The 21,688-nt window shown below is 45.1% G+C and overlaps 1 protein-coding gene and 1 long non-coding RNA gene across 3 annotated transcripts in view; one reads left to right on the forward strand and one right to left on the reverse strand.

The window, feature by feature from the left end:
* Positions 1-15,182, reverse strand: Akap14 (A-kinase anchoring protein 14). 2 transcript variants are annotated; one of them, NM_021703.1, is given in 6 exon segments: positions 1-197; positions 949-1,001; positions 5,092-5,271; positions 9,458-9,549; positions 9,641-10,740; positions 14,953-15,182. In NM_021703.1, coding segments are annotated over 5 exon segments (1,509 nt in total). In that variant the 5' UTR covers positions 10,731-10,740; positions 14,953-15,182; the 3' UTR covers positions 1-103.
* Positions 15,177-21,688, forward strand: part of LOC134484097 (uncharacterized) — a 13,280-nt gene continuing 6,768 nt past the window's right edge. Inside the window, exon 1 of the long non-coding RNA XR_010061447.1 lies at positions 15,177-15,326. This is a non-coding gene — a long non-coding RNA (uncharacterized LOC134484097). The remainder of the gene's footprint in view (positions 15,327-21,688) is intronic.

Below are 21,688 nucleotides of genomic sequence, written 5' to 3' on the forward strand. Positions count from 1 at the left end.
TTATGTGCCATGAGTTTATTATTCAATAAATATTATGTGATTTGATATGCTGTTTCATATTTTTAATGTCGGTTGTAAAACATCCTCAAACATAACACAGGAATCAGACAACTTTAAAAGGGATAGACTCCAACAAAATATGTTTGGTCTCAGTAATGTCCCTCAGCCATTGTTCTCGAAATCGAATCTTTCCTGGCCTACAGAGGAAGGAAAAACACAAATACACACAGTTTTATCATCAAACAGTTCAGGCAAGAGTTCCCACCTCACATTCCCAGTGAGCAAGTCTCTGACTGGGTTCTAGCTGTGTTCCTTACTGTTCGTTAGGACTACAGAAGAAGTCTTGCAGGGAGCCGCTATACAATAACATGGGTTGTTACACATGATATGAGTTTGGTGTGGTTCTCTACTGGGAGGGGGAGTGCTGAAACATGATCTCACTCTATAGCCCAGACAGGTCCCAAACTTACAGCAATCCTTCTGCCTCAGCCTCCCAATTGCTGGGATTATAGACATGACTATAACACCTAAAAGGGGTTATATCATCCATAGTAAATTCAGTAAAATTCTGAGGTTTCCCTGAAGAGGACTGGGGCTGTACCTCAGTGATAAGAGTACCTGCCTGGCATGTGGAAGGCCCTGGTATTGATACCCAGCACCATACACACGCATGGACACACACAGAAAGAGACAGACAGACAAAGAGACAGACATGACTCACTTTGCCCCATTCTTCTTTCAACTAATCCTTAAGTTTCTAATTACTGAAAAACCATAAAAATTTTCTAGAGTAATGCTAGAATCCAATTTTCAGCCCATGCTATAGGGTAAGTGGTCCAAAGATAAAGGGGAATCTGCTTGAATTATCTGTCTATGGGCCTGTTGGAGTCCTAGAATGTGGCAACCTTTACCTCACTCATTTACAATAAGTCTCCAAATTTTAATTACCTTTGAAGTAGTTCTGAATTCTCAAAGATATAAGAGACATCAACAGGCATATCCTAAGAAAGAGGGACAAGTGTGAGCCTGGACCAAACACGCCAATGCTTAATCCTTCTATTTTACCCTTATCCGTATTGTGTATTTGCATTTTCAGGGCCTACCTTTATTTACTGGGAATCCATTAATTGGTAGTTCTTTAATATTTCAAATGTATTCTGCAAAAGGTCACGGATACCTTAGGCTACTCCACAAGATTGGAGACAACTGGCAAAGGCTTGGGTTCCTCAATAAGACCATGAATCAGTCTCCTTTCGTCTCCTTTTTAATTTTTTTTGACAGGGGTGGAGGTTGGAAATTTTTAATTTTGAAGCAGGGGTTTTACTGTGTTATATATGGCTAGCTGCAAGTAAACCTCTCCTCACAACCTCTCTCCTGAATGATACGATGGTACGTGTGCTACCGCACCTAACAAATATATTTGGGGTTTGGAGACAGGGTCTCATGTAGCCCAGGTTGGAGTCAGATTTAGTATGTACAAGGTTGGCCTTGAACAAATCCTCTTGCTTCCTCCCAAATTCTAGGATTACAATTGTTTGCTACCAAGCCTAGCTCCAAGAAATACATTTTTTTCCAAAGAGGAAAAATTATTTTTTGGGTTGGGCAGTGGTGGTGCACTTTTTAATCCCAGCACATATCAAACCCACCTCCTAAAAATAACTAGATTTATGGACAGTTAGTTGAAAGCCACCATATGGGTGCTGAGAACTGAACCCAGGTCCTCTGCAAGAGCAGTAAGTGCTCTTAACTAAGCCAGCCCTCCAGCCCTACAAGTACATTTTTAAGGCAGAAAAATAGGTAATAATATTGCCGTGGTCCCTATTTATTTATTTATTTATTTATTTATTTATTTATTTATTTATTCATCATTCATTCATTCATTTATAGACAGAGTTTCTCTGTGTAGCCCTGGCTGTCCTGGAATTCATTCAGTAGACCAGGCAGGTCTCGAACTCACAGCCTACCTGCCTCTGCCTCCCAAGTGCTAGAATTACAGGTGTGCACCACCACTGCTTGATACCCCCACCTATTTTCACCTTCAAAATTGTGCTTGGGATTTTGAGCAAGAGCCTTTTCCCCAGGGCCTCATCATATGATATCTGGTCTTGCCTAACTTTCCCAGTCTCACCATCTCCCCTCCCTCACTGAGGGAGAGAATAGCATATAAATTAAATATAGTTATAGCTCATAGGCTCTTGCTACTCACACATATCTCTAAGTGTGCGCTGCCAGAATTACCTAGGGGTTTTGTGAGGAATGTATTGTCTCAGCCAGGCAGTGGTGGCACACACCTTTAATCCCAGCACTCGGGAGACAAAGGCAGGCAGATCTCTAGAAGACAGCCTGGACTGCAGAGTGACTTTCTAGATGGCCAGAGCTACACAGAAAAACCCTGTTTCAAACAAAACCCAAAAAATGAACACCACCACAAAGGATATATCATCTAGCACTACCCAGATCTCCTGAATCAGAATCTTCATTTAACGAGCTCCTCAAATACTGTCATGTTCTTCGAAGTTCCAGAACCACTATGGGAACATTTTAAACGAAGGACTGTTAAGCAACCGTAAGAGTGCTCTTGCAGAGGACCTGAGTTCCTAGCACCCATGGTAGGCAGCTTGCAACTGCCTGTAACTCCAGTTCCAGAGTATGTGAAACCTTGGCTTCTGTGTACAGCAGCTGCACTCACATGCACACACATAAATACTAAAAACGGGATCCCCATTGAAGGAATCAGAGAAAGGACTGAAAGATCCTGAAGGGGCTTGAGACCCCATATGAACAACAATGCCAACCAACCAGAGCTTCCAGGGACTAAGCCACTACCCAAAGACTATACATGGACTGACCCTGGACTCTGACCTCATAGGTAGCAATGAATAGCCTACTAAGAGCACCAGTGGAAGGGGAAGCCCCTGGTCCTGCCAAGACTGAACCCCCAGTGAACGTGATTGTTGGGGGGAGGGTGGTAATGGGGGAGGATGGGGAGGGGAACACCCATACAGAAGGGAAGGGGGAGGGGTTAGGGGGATGTTGGCCCTGAAACCGGGAAAGGGAATAACAATTGAAATGTAAATAAGAAATACACAATTTAATAAAGATGGAGAAAAAAAGAAAATTAAAAAAAAATAGATCTCTAAACACAGTGATGGAAAGTCACTTTAAAAGGCTCTGGCTGGCTGACTGCTACATGCGGGCAAGAATAGAAGGAGAGACCAGTTACGCTATTGAAATAATCCGAGAGGGGGTGGGTGGGATCTGTATATATTTTCCTCATGGGACAGATGTGAGAGAAAGAGAAGAGTTGAGGAAGATGCCACAGATTTGGCCATCAACTCAGATGCAAAAACTTGAAGTGAGTTGGATGTGGGAGGGAAAATCAAACATTCAATTCCAGAACTGGGGAGACAGCTCAGTGGTAGAGCACCCGCTTAGCATGTAAAGGTCCTAAGTTCAACCTTCAGAACCACAAAAACAAAATCAGCTTTAAAAATGGTTAAGTGAAAATTTCACTGAATATCAAGATATGCTAGAGATTTGGAAATTACAAGGTTGAAGTGACATTAATGTATCTTATTGATTGACCTTTTTTTTGAGCTGAAGGAGTCACACTGTGTCACCTAAGCTGGATATCAACACTTCTTTAAAAGTTCTTTTTGGGGCTGGGGATTTAGCTCAGTGGTAGAGTGCTTACCTAGGAAGCGCAAGGCCCTGGGTTCGGTCCCCAGCTCCGAAAAAAAAGAACCAAAAAAAAAAAAAGTTCTTTTTATGGGGTTGGGGATTTAGCTCAGTGGTAGAGTGCTTGCCTAGCAAGCACAAGGCCCTGGGTTCGGTCCCCGGCTCCAAAAAAAGAACCAAAAAAAAAAGTTCTTTTTATTTTATTATTTATGCATATAAGTGATTTGCCTCATGTATGCTTGTGTACTGTACATGTGCCCAGAACCAAAGAGGGTGTCAGATCCCCTTTGACTGGACTTAAAGATGGTTGTGAGCTGCCATGCGGGTGCTAGAAATCTAACCCAGATCTTAACCACCGAGCTAGCTCTGGATTTTATTTTTAAATTGTGTGTGCACACGTGTGTGTGTGTGTGTGTGTGTGTGTGTGTGTGTGTGTGTGTGTTTGTGTGTGTGTGTGTGTGTGTGCATGTGAATGCCATGGAAGCCAGAAGCCAGAGGCCTTGGATCCTGTGGAGCTGGAGTTACAGGTAGTTATGAGCTGTTCATGTGACACGGGTACTGGGAACCAAACACAAACACAGCCAGAGCAGTAAGTGCTCATAACTGCTGAACCACATCTCCAATCCTGCCGTTACCTCTTAGGTTCAAGTGATACTCGACCTCCTGAGTGTTGAGGGTAAAGTGTGCACTGCTGCGCCCAGCTTGGGGTTTTGTTTATTTTTGAAATGTAGATCTTGCCGTTGCTCGGGCTGGCCTGTGAACTCTAATGATCCTTCCATTTTAACTTCCCGAGTAAGCGGGACTGTGGGCACGCTCTGTTAACTCAGCTCTGGGTGATATTTAAAGTCACAGGACTGGATTAATTACCAAGGGAAGTACAGAGAAGGGGACTGGATGTCGGGACATTCCCACATGAAGGTGTTTGTGTGTGAGGCAAACACACCAGTACATACTGCCATGGAATGGCGAGGGAGGCACAAGGAGAGCATGCTCTAGAAACCAGACGTGACGTGTTATGGAGAACAGAGTAATCAGCATGGTAAGTGCCACAGCTGGGTCAAGTATGATGACGGCAGAAACCTGTCTATTAAGTTTCATGGGTTAGAGATACAGCTCAATGGCAAAGGACATATGCAAGGCCTTGGGTTCAACCCTCAATAAATAGCTTGAATTCATTCGAGCCAGCATAGTGATGCACACCTATAATCTCAACACTGGGAAGGCTAAGACAAGAGGATCAGGATTTCAGGGCCATCCTTAGCTATCTAGGTAAAGATCAGAACCTTCATAAAACCTAGCATTTTGCAATGGGGGCTGGGGGAGAGAGGAGGGAATCAATGATGCCTATGACTAGAAATGTCATCATTGCTGAATCTTAACCAAAGGGACCAGGAAGCAAAAAGAAGTGCTTACCGCAGGTTTGCTCTTGTTGAACTTGATGGTGAAGTAGGCGTTGGCACTGACTCGTGCCATGGGTCTCACAGCAGTGGGGGCACTCCAGCGCACCCGGTAGATATAGTGGAAGGAGTGAATTAGGTCTTTCTTCTCTATAAAATCTGCATAGTACACCCAGCGGTTTTGAAACTCCCATGTCTGTTTCATAGAAGAGCGGTGGAGGGAGGGAGAGGGAGGGGGGGGAGGGGGAGAGGGAGAGAAAAAGCTCACTGAGAAAGAAAAATCAGGCTCAGTTCAACAAAGGCACTGCATAACAGGGTTACAAATTCTGAAATCTTGACTTTTTAAAATTTTGATTCAAACTAGAACCCACCTCCACTTATTCCCACAGTAGAGGAGAAATGGAATAATTCAGCAATGTAAAATTCACTTGAGATATGCTTTGGACTGTGATGGAGGAGGGGCAAGGGTTAAGGTCTGGATGGACATACCATACTTCTCCACATCCTCACTTGGGAGGCAAGTATGTGGCTAAACTGGAGGATAATTTGTGATGGAATACGTGTTCTGCTTACCCTATCTCAGGAGACCTAAGGGATGACTAAGGTAATGGACCCAGTTTTAGTCATCTGTAAGATTGGACTTACTTCATTGGTTGTGATATGTGGTTTATAAAACAAGTTCTGGGGAGATTTCTCAGTGAAGGTACTCATTATGCAGGCCTGACAACTTGAGTCAAACAGCCAGGATCAATGGAAGAGGTAAAAGGAGATCTGAAGTAACTCCATGAGGTTGTCTTCTGACCTATCTACATGGGCACTGTGGTATGCGCACATGTAGACGACACCGCCAAACACACCCCCACAATAATAAAATATAAAAGTAAAAGAAGACCGGACGAGAAATAAGTCAGGCAATTGGACTATCCACATGCCCTCAAGATGGCGTCTGGGAGATTGTAGCTCAGTAGCAGAGTGTTTGCCTCGTGTGTAAGGCCTTCCTGGGTTTGAATCCCTGTAGGAGTCTCTTGACTTTTTCAGACGGGGTCTTACTATATAGCAGGCTGCCCTCAAACTCACAAGTTCTATCTCTCCTCCTAAGTTCTGAGATCACTGGTATGTCTCATTACACCTAGCCGGAAGAGCCACTGTGCAGATATTAAACTGAAGATTTTGGAGTATCTCTGCTGTCTGAACCTGTTTTTGCAGTTGGGATGGGAATAGCCAATTAAAAGGAACTATATTATTGACAGAATCAGCATCCATCCAGAGCCAGGTATGGTGATATAGGCCTGTAATCTCAGCCCCTGGAGAGTCCAGGCAGGGGGATTGGGAGTTCCAAGTCATCCTCAACTGGCATTCCAGGCCCGCCTCAAAAATCTAGGGAAAGATGACAAGAAAGTCAGGAATGTGCTGTGTGCATAAGCATGAAGACCCAAGTTCAATTCCCAGCACCCACTTTAAAAGTCATTCATGGTACTGTGTACTCCCAGTGCTGGGTAGGCAGAGAGAGACAGACAAATTCTTGCCCAGAAAATCTAGCTTAGTTAGGTGGCCAGCAAGACCCGTGAGAAGCCCTGTTTAAAAAAATGGTGGGGGCTGGAGAGATGGCTCAGTGGCCTGCTCTTGAAATCCTGAACTCAAGCAACTGTCCTTTTTTCAGCCTCCTGAGTGTCAGCAACTATGAGCAACTATGGGTGCCACACAAGAGCCTGGCACTTGAAGGTCTAGTGACAGAGATGAGAAGTGGGACCCAGAGGAATCAGGCCCATGGCTTTAAAAACAATAAAACAGGGGTTGGGGATTTAGCTCAGTGGTAGAGCGCTTGCCTAGCAAGCGGAAGGCCCTGGGTTCGGTCCCCAGCTCCGAAAAAAGAAAAAAGAAAAAAAGAAAAAAAAAAACAAACAATAAAACAGTCTGGTCTTTTGCCTCAGCTTATTTCAAACTCATCTCCAATTGGCCACTTCAGTTAGAAGAGAGAAACAGTACTCAGTTTGTTGAGGTTGGGGACTGTGTCTTCTCCCATCGTCTGTATGGCATCGTTCCCTTTTTCCGTTTTAAGACGGGGCTGTATTATATATAGCCCAGACTGATTCCAACATGCTATGTAGTCAAAGATGACTTTGAATTTTTAACTCTCCTCGACCTCTATAAAGTGTTGCAAATGAAGGCATGCCTTGTTTATTCAGTGTGGGGTAAACTCAGGACTTAGTGCATGTGTGGCAAGCTCTCTACCAACCGAGCTATATCTCCAGACACTTTGTTTTTTGCAATAGGGTGTCATGTAGCTCAAGGGGACCCTGAACTCCTAACTTTCCTGCCTCTCCCACCCATGTGATGAGAACTGTAGGCATCTGCCATGCTCGCCAGTGCATTAGTTCTTGTAGAGCCTGGCAGTCAACTCCTTGTGCCCGGGTTTCCTCACCATTCTCAGTTACTCAAATTTGTTTCCAGTGGGAATGTTTGTCCCAAAAAGACTCTGTAGCACTAGAATAGTTCCTAGGGAATGTCTAACCAAGTCACTAACTTTTCAGGTGAAGATAGAGGGGCCTCAGGCCTGGACTGATAGCCAAGGGCTTCTGGGCACAAAGCTCAGTGTTGTCAGCTTCCCACCAGATGCCTCACATCTCAGAGTTTCTTCCTCTCTGCTTGGTTGTACTGTACTGTACTAAACTTCCGTTACATTCAATTCTGCTATTTCTATAAGCCAATAATTGTATGGGCAATGGATTTTATGTCGCTCCAGGGAATGTATATTTTCCTTATGTTTTGTAATTTTTTTATATAACACACCTTCATTAAGTGACTATTTCCTAAGGACCAGCAAAGAGGCAGCCATGGCGGGGGGAGAGAAAGGTGAGAGGGCAGAAGTTCTACGATGGGGAGAGTGGGCACTCATCACCTTGGGCCTTACAGGCCTCTGGCCCGGCTCGCTTTGCTGGTTATTCAAAACAGCTGTGCCTTTGGGCAGAGAAACATTTGCCCCTTCCCCTGGCCCATTCTGGGCCGAGTCAAGAGCCCTGAATGCAGTGACCAGGGTGGTGTTTGCTCAGCCTGGAAAGAAACTCACACTAGAGCAGGATGATGTTCAATAACCACTCACGCCGCTCATTCCCAGGGTGCTCTAGACGCCCTTCCTACTGGAAACATTGTGCGGTGCCTAGTGCTGTCCCTGCTTTCTCCCAAGGCCATCGGACCGCAGTGGCCAGGGTCTAGGAAATTGCCCTTGGGACTGTAGGCTCAGACTGGGGCTAGGCGACTTCACTTTTACTTTCCGCTAACCTCCCTTCAGACAGTATACTGACAAGAGATTTCAAGCCATTCTTCTTCAGCTACCCGTAATGCAAAGCAACCATGCACTAACCAGAAGCCACCTAAAAGGGTCAGAACTAGACACAGGTCACAGGTGGGGGAGGATTGATGGGCTTGCATATCATTATCATTACCATCTCGGCAAAAGTATTGATCTCGGGGATGGCAAAAGTGGGTCAGTCCTAGGAAACATTTAAACATGTTTAGTGCAAGTGATGCTGTCAGTTCAGTCTCCGACACTGTATAAAGACATTTAAGCCACCCTGTAGCCTCTGTTAGCCTGAACATACTGATATTGTTGGAGGAAAGCTGCTTTAGGGATGCTTCTCTCCTTAAGCCAGCAGGCCCCCATTGAATATATCAGTACAGACAAAGGATTTCGTGGAAACAGCAATTTCCTTGGGCAGTGTACAATAACGATGATACAAATGCATGACAATATGGCTGCAGTTTTCTCCTTCAAAGATTTTCCCGCCTTGGGCTTGGAGAGACAGTCGGGTGGTTAAGAATGCTTACTGGCTGGGGAGGTGGTGCACCCTTTTAAATCCTAGCATTCAAGAGGCTGGAACAGACCGGTCTCTGTGTGTCTGAGGCTAGCCTAATCTACATGGCAAATTCCAAACTAGCTTGAGTTACATAGGAGACTCTGTCTCTTAAAAAATTAAAATAGGGCTAGAGAAATGGCTTACTAAGAACACTGGCTATGCGGGTTCAATTCCCAGCATCTGCTTGGTAACTCACAGTCACCCCTAACATTCAGGGCATCTGACATCCTCTTCCAGCCTCCACAGACGTGCGCATGCGCGCAAACACACACACACACACACACACACACACACACACACACACACGATATTACCTAAGGGTGTATAATGATTTAAAAAATAAAACAACTAAGCAAAACTTTCCTATCTTGATTTTGGAATTTACAAGAAAATTATGTTTACTTATTTTAATTGCCTATGACGTCACCCCTTTGGTTTTCATGACCTTAAACTTATGATTAGTGGAGGACCTTTTATATTGTTGCTCATACCGTTGGGTACCAAACTGGAGTGACCACAGTTACTTACTGAAACAAACTTTTCAATTTGTTTTCGACCCTTTTCTGCCGTGAATTCCCCATGAGTGAGCCACTTGATGTTCTTGATGGGATTTCTGGCTTCTGGAAACAAGGCATGAGTTTATTAGTTGCCTGATAGTGTGGCGTTATGGTAATGAGACAATGGTTTTGGTTGTACAAACCTGAAGCCTACCTTCCACAAACTGAACAGAAGCAGCCAGTACGCCCTCAACTACAGTCCGAGCTATCTCATTCATCCTCTCGTCTTTTTTCTCTACAACTGCAGGCTTTTTCTCTTTTACGTCTGGCACAATTAACTTCTCTTTTCCATCTATTACTTGTGTCTTCTCTTTGATCTCAGACACAACCTTTTTTTCTTTTATCTCTGGTGTGAATAACACCACCTTCATTTCCTTTAACTGGGGCACACGTGGTGGCACTTCCTTTTTCCGCTTCACCTCCGACACCCGAATCTTCTGTTTTACTTGTGGAGCAACTGGCGCAACTAGCGCAACTGGAGCATCTGGCACAGGTGGCGCAACTGACGCAGGTGGCGCAACCGGCGCAGGTGGCGCAAACGGCACAGCATGTGCTACCGGTTCAGTATGAGCAACTGGCGCAGGTGGCACAACTGGCGCAAGTGGCACAACCGGCGCAGGTGGCACAACAGGCAGAGAAGGCGCAACCGGCGCAGCATGCGAAACCTGGGCAGTATGCGCAACCGGCGCAGCATGCGCAACCGGCACAGCATGCGGAACCTGGACAGCATGCGGAACCTGGGCAGCATGAGGAACCTGGGCAGCATGCGCAACCGGCGCAACCGGTGCAACCGGTGCAACCACCTTCTCTTTCGGATCTATTAGCTGCACTTTCTTCTCTTTTACTTCTGGCACTACTGGACCCTTTTCTTTTGTGTCTATTGATGCAATCCTGTTTTCTTTTGTGTCGGTCACAATCCTCTTGTCTTTTACGTCTGTCACAAATGTCACCGTCCTCTTGTCTTTCTCTATCACAGGTTTCTTGTCTTTGGGATCTGAGATCGTCACAGTCTTCTTTTCTTTTGGTTCCGTCACACTCTTTTTGTCCTTTGGGTCTGCAATGATGGTCACCGTTTTCTTCTCTTTCTGATTTGTCACAGACTTCTTTGGGTCCTCCACGGCCTTACTATCTTTTGGTTCTGTAACATTCTTGGGCTCTGGAGCCTCCGGTTTCTTTGCCTTGGCTGTGCTAGTGTTCTCCACAGTCTTCGCCTTCTGGTTTGGGGGCTTTTTTTTGTTATTCATTTTATTTTGCCTGGATTAAAAAAAAACTCAAGAGTTTACTCTATGTGTGCAGAGTTACATGTAACAAATATACTCACATAAGTAGACACTCTCCTTTTAAAAGAATGTTTTTATTTCTTTATGTGTATGCATATTTTGCTTATGGTTTGAGATACGGTTTCTCTGTGTAGCCCTGCCTGTCCTAGGACACAAGTTGTAGACAAGGCTAGCCTTGAACTCAGAGATCCACCTGTCTCTGTGTCCTGACTGCTCCCGGCACATGACTTTTTTTTTAAAGTAGTGAATTGGGGAAATAAAAGCATATTCTAGCAGTAGAATGCTTACCTAGTCTTGGGAAGCCTTGGATTGCATCTCTAGCAACACACACACACACACACACACACACACACACACACACACACACGTAATGAGTCAAGAGACATGGCAGCCGATTGGTGTTTCCATCTTGACTTTTCAAGGTATATAATTGTATTACTTCAAAGAAACCATTACTCTGACCATCTCTTTTCCTGAACATATGTATCTCTTGTGCTTATTAGCTTTGGTTACCACTTTCAAAACTGTCCCATGGAAGTCAAGGTGGTCATTATGATCATTATTCTCCTTTGTTTCCGACCCACTGGGCGCTGCTTTCTGCTGTTGCCCCATTTAGGATGATGCTTGCTTATGGTCTGAGATTTAAAGCTGGGGAGAGTGGTAAATATCTGTGATCTTAGCATTTGGGAGGCTGAGGTAGGAGGATTGCTACTAGTTCAAGGCCAATCTGGGCAACACAGTGTTTGTTAGGCTAGACAAGGGCTGTATACTAAGACAGCGCCTCCCCAGCCAAACACACACACACACACACACACACACACACACACACACACACACACACGTGCCAAAAAACAATCACCCCTACCCAAAAACAACCAACCAACCAATCAAATAAAAAAACCAAAACAATACCCAAACCAAACCAACCCCAAAATCTATGGATAAGCCAGGTGTGGAATTGCAGGCACATCTGTAATTCCACCTGGGAGTGGGAGGCAAGGGATCAAAAGTTCAACATCATCCATCCTTAGCTACATAGCAAATCTGAGGCCATCCTGAGCTATATAAGACGAGGGAGAGGGAGAGGGAGAGGGAGAGGGAGAGGGTGAGGGTGAGGGAGAGGGGGAGGGAGAGGGAGAGGGAGAGGGAGAGGGGGAGGGGGAGGGGGAGGGAGAGGGAGAGGGAGAGGGAGAGGGGGAGGGAGAGGGAGAGGGGGAGGGAGAGGGCGAGGGCGAGGGGGAGGGCGAGGGAGAGGGAGAGGGAGAGGGGGAGGGAGAGGGAGAGGGGGAGGGAGAGGGCGAGGGCGAGGGGGAGGGCGAGGGCGAGAGAGAGAGAGAGAGAGAGAGAGAGAGAGAGAGAGAGAGAAGAGAGAAGAGAGAAGAGAGAAGAGAGAAGAGAGAAGAGAGAAGAGAAGAGAAGAGAGAGACCATTTGAGGCTGGGCATGGTGATATGGCATATGCCTGTCCCAATATTTGAAAAGCTAAGGCAGGAGAATTGTGAGTTGGAGGCCAGCTTGAGGTACATTGTGACACCTTGTCTTTTAAGAAAAGGTGAATGGGTCAGGCGGTGGTGGAACACACCTTTAATCCCAGCACTTGGATCTCTGTGAATTCCAGGCCATCCAGGGCTACACAGAGAAACCTGGTCTTTAAAAAAAAAAATGAATGGAGCTGGAGAGACAGTACCGTGGTTAAGAGCACAGACTGCTCTTCCAAAGAACCAGAGTTTGATTCCCATCACCCATCTGGAAGCTCATGACTGTCTGTAAATGTAGTTCCAAGGGATCTGACGCCCTTTTCTGAACTCCGCAGGCAGGCACACATGTGGTGCACAAACACACATGCAGGCAATGCACTCGTACACATAAAATACAAATTAACAAATCTTTTTATTTAAAAAGGGAAAATTTTTGTTCCTGTTTGAAGAAGACTTTTTAAAAAAGTAATGAATGTAGCTCGTTTTCCAAATACCTTCAGCATCGATCGCTGATGTGAACATTGGCTTTCTCAGGGTTATGGACAGGTGTTTATCACATAACAGGAGTGTGTCCATCAGGGACTTTCCCCCTTTATACATCTTTCCCCCTGAGTCTCAGACTCACTTCCCTGGCTTCCCTTCCCTGCCCTTCACTCAGAACTGCTCACTTCTGAGAAATCATTTCTAGCAGGCAAATCTTTCCTCTCCTTTTCTTTTTCCTGTCTGTCTGTCTTTCTTTCTTTCTTTCTTTCTTTCTTTCTTCCTTTCTTTCTTTCTTTCTTCCTTCCTTCCTCCCTTCCTTCCTTCCCTCCTTCCCTCCCTTTCTTCCTCTCTTTCATTCTTTCTGAGACCCAGTCTCATTGTATATAGCCTTGACTGGCCCCTCAGAGCTCCTTGTGTAGACCAGGATGGCTTTGAAATCACAAAAATTCATCTGCCTGCATGATTAAAGGTGTACAATACCATGCCCAGCCTTCTTCCTTCTTGCCAGCGAATCTTTAAATGGAGTGAGAGAATGGTAGTAGAGGTCTTTCCAAACTGAGTGAGTATTTATTTATTTATTTATTTATTTATTTATTTATTTATTACACATGCAGATCTCAATTTGGGACTATTTAATGTGCCATGTTTCATTAATGACCCTATGAATGACATCCACTCTCCTCTCTCTCCAGCTTCACTGGATAGCTGACTGGAGACCACATGAAATAGCCTTCTAGTGCCATCTAGTGTCCTTAGGAGGCCATACACTATGGGGCACCTGTGATCTGAGGCCTGGAGAAGTGTCGAGCTTCTCCATGTTGCTGTCTTACACGACTTCTCAGTCTGGTTTCCCCCACCTGCCACTAGCCCAAATGGCTACAAATCTCAGGCAGTTTAAATTTCATTTGTCTCTCTCTGTACTGTGGCCACATCTTTTATTTCCCTGACCAACTATCTTAATTTTAATATAAATGAAAAAAATGTTTGTTTCATTTTATGTACATATTTACATGCCTTGTGTGAGTGTACGTAAGTGTAGGTAAGTGTACTGTGTTCGTGCAGGAGCCTGTGGAAACTGGAAGAGGGCATTAGATTCCCTGGAACTGGGGTTACAGGCAGTTGTGAGCCAGCTGATATAGGTGCTAGGAAAAAAAATACATGCAACAAAACTATAAATTAAATAGAAGACTTCCAGCCTGGCACAGTGATGTACACGTTTAACCTCAGAATTCAGGTTGCAGAGGCAGGCAGCTCTCTGTGACTTCAGTGAGCCTGGCCTACATAGCTAGTTGCTTCACAAAGAAATCCTGTCTTAAAAAGCAAGCAAACATACAAAGAAACAAAAGAAGAGGCTTCCAGACACCTTTTCTCACCTTGGTATAGTTCAGAATGTGCTCCTTTCTGCAAGCTGCATCTTAAATTCATAGTTTTTGCATTAATCTCTTTATCTGGGGCAGGGAGGTGCTAAGGGTGACTCAGCAAGTATGTGTGTGTGTGTGGGGTGGCGTGTCAAAGGGTGACTTGCAGAAGTAGTTTCTCTCCTTTCACTATGTGAGTTCTGGGGACCACCCCCTTTATGCACTGAGCCATCTCATTCTTCCTGTAAGCCCCTTTCGTGAAGGCAACCCTGTTTCCTTTTCCAACTTCTTTGGTCCCCAGGGTACACTAGACACTACACAAGCAACCAAGTTCCCTTGACCATTGATCAAAAAAAATCTGTATACCCTTTAAACATTCCTGTAATAATTACAGACTAAATGCTCATTTAGGCCTTAATATTTTCATTGTCCACTCAGTCCTCCCCCCATCTTCAGTTTCCTTTTGTGCAGCTGGCAGAAAACAGACCTAAAGAAAGTCTTTCCAAAACCATTTTTGGCTATGTAGCAAGTTTGAAACCAGCAAGTTTGGCTTACACAGACCCCTCTCCTCCAAGGCGGCAGCAACAACAAACCAGAAAGGGAGGAGGAACTGAGGAAGGAAAGAAGGAAGAAAGGAAGAAAGGAAGGAAGGAAGGGAGGGAGGAAGGAAGGAAGGGAGGGAGGAAGGAAGGGAGGGAGGGAGGAAGGAAGGGAGGGAGGGAGGGAGGAAGGAAGGAATTTAACCTATCAGTGGATGCACATCATTCTCAGGTGTCTCTCCCATTAGCTTCTCTGGGGGTCTGGGTGACTCATAGAACCACTTCCACTCCCTTTCCAGGCCTTCCCCTCAATAAAGAAAGCACAGTACCTAAATGAGCAGGTTCTTTGAAGGAGTAGCAGAGGAAGCTTTAGCAGTCTCTCAGCGGCTCTGCCCCAAGGTTCCTAAAGAGAATGTTTACAAGTGCTGCCACAGCAACGTTGGCAGTCTGAACAATGGACAGCCATTCTGTCAGCGAAGGAAAGGAAATGGAGAGGAGAGAGAATGACAGCCCCCTTTGCTATTTGACCTCAGGATCAGAGCTAAGCTGTACAAACCAAGCCTAGCTTCTGACCAGGAGGAGAGGCATGCCCAGCTGTGCCTGGAGGACTGGTGAGGTGACCTTCAGTCAAAAACCACTAGGCATTGGCATGCTGTGAAAGTCACTGCATCAAGCTGTCCCCATCTTGCAATACCATCCGAAGGTAGTATTACTGTTTCTTATTATATTTGCATGAAGTGAGGCACAGAGGGTGCCATGGGAACTGTCCGGAGATCAAACTCAGAATTATCTGCCATCACTGCCTACAATTTGACCTTTTCATGTCATCATTTTGAGGTTAGGACTTTATGTGCTTGACTATTTTGTGCATTGAGGATGAGAGAGTGAAGCAATGGGTACCTGCGCAGACTCAGAGACAGTGGACTTAGCACTTTTCTTTCTCCTTTTCTTGTCTACAAAATAAAGATGAGCATGACCTAGAGTAGAGGGTCTGGTTCTTTTTTTAGACAAAGTCTTTCTATGGAGTCTGTGCTGGTCTCAAATGTGAGATCCACGTGTCTCAGCCTCCTCAGTGCACCACCATGCCCAACTTTGAACAAGTTTTCTGTCTGTCTGTCTGTCTGTCTGTCTGTCTGTCTGTCTGTCTGTCTCCTCCTCCTCCTCCTCCTCCTCCTCCTCCTCCTCCTCCTCTTCCTCCTCCTCCTCCTCTTCTTCTTCTTCTTCTTCTTCTTCTTCTTCTTCTTCTTCTTCTTCTTCTTCTTCTTCTTCTTCTTCTTCTTCTTCTTCCTTCCACTCCCCCCCTTTTTATCTCTCTCTCCCCCTCTCCCTCTTTCTCCGCCTTAAAAACACAGTCTTATGTACTATGTACTGCAGGCTGAACCTGAACTGTGGAGGTTGGTCTTGAACTTCTGACTCCCCTTATGTTATAGAATCACTTACGTGCATCAGGACTTCATGAACATTGGGCAAGAATGCTGCCAACTAAAACAAACAAACAAGCGAACAAGAATGCTGCCAACCGAGTTGCATCCTTAGGCCTGAATATATTGTTTGGGGGGAGGTGGTTGTTATATTTTGTTTTCCTTGTTTCTTTTTGAGACAGGCTCTCACCATGTTAGCCCTGCCTGGCCTGGAACTTGCTACATAGACTAGGTTAGCCTCAAACTCACAGATATCTGCTTGCCTTTGCCTCAAAGAGTTGGTGTGGGGGTGTGTTTAAATGGGAATTAAGTCCAATTATTCATATGAAGATTAAGAGTAGTGGTGCCAAATACATCACGAACTTTCTATATGTTAGTTGATAGCATTCCTAGTATTGTTATCAATAATATGGTGTGTTTAAAAGGTTTATTATTTTATGTGTATAAGTGTTTTGCTTGAATGAATGTATGTGTACCACATATATGCTTCATGTCAATGGATGCCAGAAGAATATGTTGGAACTCCTGGATCTGGAGTTACAGACTATTGTGTGTTACCATGTGGGTGCTAGGAACTGAACCTGGGTCTTCCATGAAAGCAATTAACACTTTAATCTGCTGAGCCATCTCTTCAACCCTGATAGTGGAGATTTAAACATTTCCAATTACTTATATATTTTTAAATGTATGAGTGCTCTGTTTGCATGTATGCCTGTATTACAGAAGAGGGCACTGGATCCCATTATAGATGGTTCTGAGTCACCATATGGTTGATAGGAATTGAATTTAGGACCTCTGGAAGTGCTCTTGACCACTAAGCCATATCTACAGCCCCCGGAGTATTACTTTTTCTTTTCTTTTATTGGATATTTTCTTTATTTACATTTCAAATGTTATCCCTTTCCTGGTTTCCCCTCTGGAAGCCCTCTATCTCATCCTCCTCCCCCTGCCTCCATGAGGATGTTCTCCCACCCATCTTTCCGCTCCCTCCTGCCTCCCTACCCTGACATTCCCCTACACTAGGGCATCAAGTCTTGGCAGGACCAAGGGCTTCTCCTCCCATTGGTGCCCAACAAGGCCAATTTCTGCTACATATGCAGCTGGAGCCATGGGTCTATCCATGTGTACTCTTTGGGTAGTGGTTTAGTACCTGGGAGCTCTGGTTGGTTGACATTGTTGTTTTTATGGGGTTGCAAGCCCCTTCAGCTCTTTCAATCCTTTCTCTAATTCCTCCAATGAGGACCCCGTTCTCAATTCAATGGTTGGCTGCAAGCATCTGCCTCTGTATTTGTCATGCTCTGTCAGAGCCTCTCAGGAGACAGCTATTATCAGGCTCCTGTCATCTTGCACTTCTTGGCATCAGCAATATTGTCTGGGTTTTGGTGACTGTATGTGTATGGGCTGGATCCCCAGGTGGGGCATTCTCTGGATGGCCATTCCTTCAGTCTCTGCTCCAAACTTTGTCTCCATATTTCCTCCTATGAATATTTTTGTTCCCCCTTCCCGGTGTTGGGGCAGTTGTTGTGGCTTCCTCACCTCTGATCCTGGGTATGTTAGAGCACCTGGGAGTTGGGCTTCCTCTGGATGTTGTGGGAGTGGGTGTGGAGTCAACGCCCAAGGTCTGGTCAGGGCACTGGTTCAGAGTGGAAGGGCAGGAGTATTATTTTTAATGGTATGTGTTTAAATGTCTAGTGAAATGAAAATTGGACAACTCTATATCAGGATCACCACAAATTAGAGGAAGTGCAGACCCTAGGCATGGGGAGGGCCTGGTGTGAGAAATTTGAAATAGGATTATTTTTTTTCTTTTTTTCTTTTTTTCAGAGCTGGGGACCGAACCCAGGGCCTTGCACTTGCTAGGCAAGCGCTCTACCACTGAGCTAAATCCCCAACCCCAAGAGGATTATTTTTTAAAGGCTTATGAGATATCTCCTGTATGCCATATTCTTGGACGTTTGATTACTTGCTCCCAGTTTGTGACACTGGGTTTTGTTGACACTGATTAGGAGGTGTGTCTGAAATGGAAACGTAAGGGTTCTTTGGGAAGTCAGTAGTGCTGGGGCAAACCTATGAAGGAACATTTCACTGAAGCAGACACAGGTGAAAGGATGTTCCAATACAGCAAGCACATGAAAGGACACGTGATGAAGGAGTCTTTGCTAACACCACACATGTATTGGCCGCCTTACATTGCATAGTTGAGCTGCATTTGTCAGGACTCCATAGAGAGAAACACACCAAAAAACTTCTGGTGGTGTTCTGCGGCTTCTTGTCACTTCTTTGGACTTGGGATGATTGGCAGAGTGATGTCAGCTGAGGCAAGACGTGTTGAGGCAAGACATGGAAGGCGTATAAACAGAACTTGATGGACACTGATGGAGGCTGAGCTGGCCTTGCCTATAGAGCTAGCTGTGCAATGCTTGTTCGTCTAGTGTCTTCACTGATCTTCGTTTCACTGGAAGAGGCACAGCCAAGAACTTTTCCTGGCATTCCAGTTTGCCCTGGTCCCTCCTGCTGACTCCTGCTGATTTGGCTGAGGCCTTTGCTAGGTCATGCCACCACTGCTGCTATCCTGATACTACAGAACTGGGCTGCGGGTGTATCCCTGAAGTAGTTGTGAGCGAATCGAGCTGCCTTTGCTGACCTGTGAATGAAACTGCCAATTTCCAGACAGCACAGATGGGAGTTGCCCCAAAGAGCCTTTCTAAACAGGTTCACTCTCCCCTTATCCTCTCTTTCCCATTACCTCTGGTGGGTGGTGGGCTAGAAGGAAAGTTAAAGCATTTAAGAACCATCATTAAAATAGGTTTTGAAAAAAAATTAAAGTTACACATGTCCTTACTGGAGGAAGTATGTCATGGGGGGAGGTATTGAGAGCTCAAAGACTCTCACCATTCCTAGTTTGCTCCCCATAGCTTGCGTGTGATTTGAGATGTGAGCCCTAAGCTTTTTCCCCCTGCCATGCTTGTTGCTGGCTACCAAACTTCCCTGTCATAATGGCAATGGACTCTTATCCAGTTAGAACCATCAGTCCCAAATAGACCTTTCTTTCTGTAAGTAGTCTTTGTTATGATGTTTTATTGCAGCAATAGAAAAGTAATTACTATGGTTTACTGTTATTATTTTTATGTATGTATCTGTATATATGCTACATGTGTCCAGGTGCTTTGAAGGGCCAGAAGAGGTTGTTGGACCACCTGGAGCTGGAGTTATAGGCAGTTGTGAGATGCTGTGAAGATGGTGGGCCTGGGACTGGAGAGATGGTTAGAGTTCTCCTCCAGAAACTGTCTATCAAGGTCCTGAGTTCAATTCCTGGCAACCACATGGTGCTTCATAACCATTTATGACCTGGTGCCCTCTTCTGGCCTGCGGGTGGGTAGACATGCAGGCAGAATGCTGTATACATAATATATAAACGAACCTTAGAAAAAGAGTTTGGGGGGCTCAAGACCCCATATGAACAGCAATGCCAAGCAACCAGAGCTTCCAGGGACTAAGCCACTACCCAAAGACTATACTTGGACTGACCCTGGGCTCCAACCGCATAGGTAGCAATGAATAGCCTAGTAAGAGCACCAGTGGAAGGGGAAGACCTTGGTCCTGCCAAGACTGAACCCCCAGTGAACGTGATTGTTGGGGGGAGGGCGGCAATGGGGGGAGGATGGTGAGGGGAACACCCATAAAGAAGGGGAGGGGGAGGGGCTAGAGGGATGTTGGTCCGGAAACCGGGAAAGGGAATAACAATCGAAATGTAAATAAGAAATACCCAAGTTAATAAAGATGGAGAAAAAAAAGAAAAAGAAAAAGAGTTTGGGATCCAAACTTGGCTCCTTTGCAAGAGCATTAAGCTCTCTTATTGTCAAGCCATCTCTCCAGCCTCCAGGAAGTAGATTTATGATTGTCAAAGAAAGACATGCAGGGAACTGACAGGTAATTCTTTCTTGACAAAATATGCCTTGATGAACGGAAGGACAAGAGATTTCCCCAAGACAAACAGGCCTTTTCTCTGTAGCGGGAGGATTCATCTAGCCTCCAGGGGTCAGCAGATTTAGAGACCTCTCATGCAACACTGAGTACACATTCTTCCCAGCTGTGCCAAGTTCGATGCCAATTCAGTAAAGTGTGAAGGAGTATAGGAGAGCAGAATTGGGGGCATCAGAGCTCAATGGGGGACAGTTAAAGGAACAAGAAGCTCAGAGGAGGCGTTGTACACTGAAAGCTCAGCCATCTTTCCTTGCCTGGGAGACCTCACACCTCTACTCAGCCACCTCTCTCTGCTCCCCCCCCCATCCCCACTCATTGTGCCTCTAACAATCAGGGTGTCCAGCCTCCTTGGAATGTTAAACCTCCATTCCTGGCCTTGGCCATGTAGGGAGCAGGACCCCCCACTGGCTCATGGTTCAGTGATGCAGTGATGAACTGGCATTTACCTGTGAGAAGTTTGGGATAATTTCCTCAAATTCCAAGGGATCCTTCCTGTTCTAAGGGAAAGCTGCCTTTGCCTTGTGGCAGGCCAGGCCAAAATAAGTCTATGACCCATTGGATCCCAAGGAAAATTGTACATGTCCCATGTTGCTCACACGGAGTGCCCAATCCTGGACAGAACTCCGGTGAAGAGAGGAAGCCAGTACCTTGCTTGGTCCAAGTGTGGAAAGTAGAGGGACTGTCTGTCAAGGACACTGTGTTCACCAGGAAACATTGCTTTGGAGACATTTGCAGGACCTACTCTGTTAGATTCTTGAACTGAGAAAAACCCAGACATTGTCCCTGTATTACTTTGCATTCTATCTATCAATATGATAAAACACTGACAAAAACTCTGGGTAGGGGGGAGGGTTTGCTTGCCTTACAAGTCCTATTACAGTCCTTTACAGAGTGAAGTTAGAGCAGGAGCAGAGGCAAGAGCAGTCAAAGGCCAGCTTCGAAATCCAGGGTAAACTGAGGCGAGGTGTAGAGTTGGTGATTGATCACTCAGTTTTCTCTCTGAAGGAACAAAGCTTGATTCTCTGAGGCTGGTGAGGAACTCTCTGGAGCTGTGCTCTCTGGGGTTTGTGAAAAGGGTGAGGGAATACACACAGACACAACACACACACACACACACACACTTGGTGGATAAAGAAAGTTTCACCAAGCCCCAACCATTTTATACACACACACACACACACACACACACACACACACACACACACATACATATATACATACATACATACATACATACATACATATACATACATTTTGTGGATGCAGCAAAGCTCCAAAAAATTTTACATATATACATATATACATACCATGTTTGGTGAATGAAGCAAAGCTCCAAAAAACTTTATTTTTTTCTCTTAGCCTTTTAAAACCACCTAAGACAAAAATTGTCTATGTTAAAAATGATTTCCTCATAGCCACAAGTTAGTCTATAAAAACCATCACCATAATAGCATATTCTTCAAGAACAGATTAAAATCATTACACAAAGGAATTGCAATAGGATTATCACTATGTATACTTCTATTGAAACTCATACCTAACTAAATATCTCCCACTTTCTCTCACTGTAACCCCAAAGCAATAACCTGTTTGTCATTGATTAACAAAGTTTATGCTAGCCAGTCTACAGTAGCAAGTTTTCTCCTATGCTTAGCTGATG

Source organism: Rattus norvegicus, chromosome X, assembly GCF_036323735.1.
Source record: "Rattus norvegicus strain BN/NHsdMcwi chromosome X, GRCr8, whole genome shotgun sequence".
Lineage (NCBI taxonomy): Eukaryota > Metazoa > Chordata > Mammalia > Rodentia > Muridae > Rattus > Rattus norvegicus.

Coding starts and splice junctions, on each gene's coding strand:
- Akap14 (XM_039100002.2), bottom strand. CDS start 10,730: ATGAATAACAAAAAAAAGCCCCCAAACCAGAAGGCGAAGACTGTGGAG. Junction 9,550..9,629: donor TTGTGGAAGGTAGGCTTCAG/GTTTGTACAACC, acceptor CCTTGTTTCCAG/AAGCCAGAAATCCCATCAAG. Junction 5,272..9,457: donor AAATTGAAAAGTTTGTTTCA/GTAAGTAACTGT, acceptor TCTATGAAACAG/ACATGGGAGTTTCAAAACCG.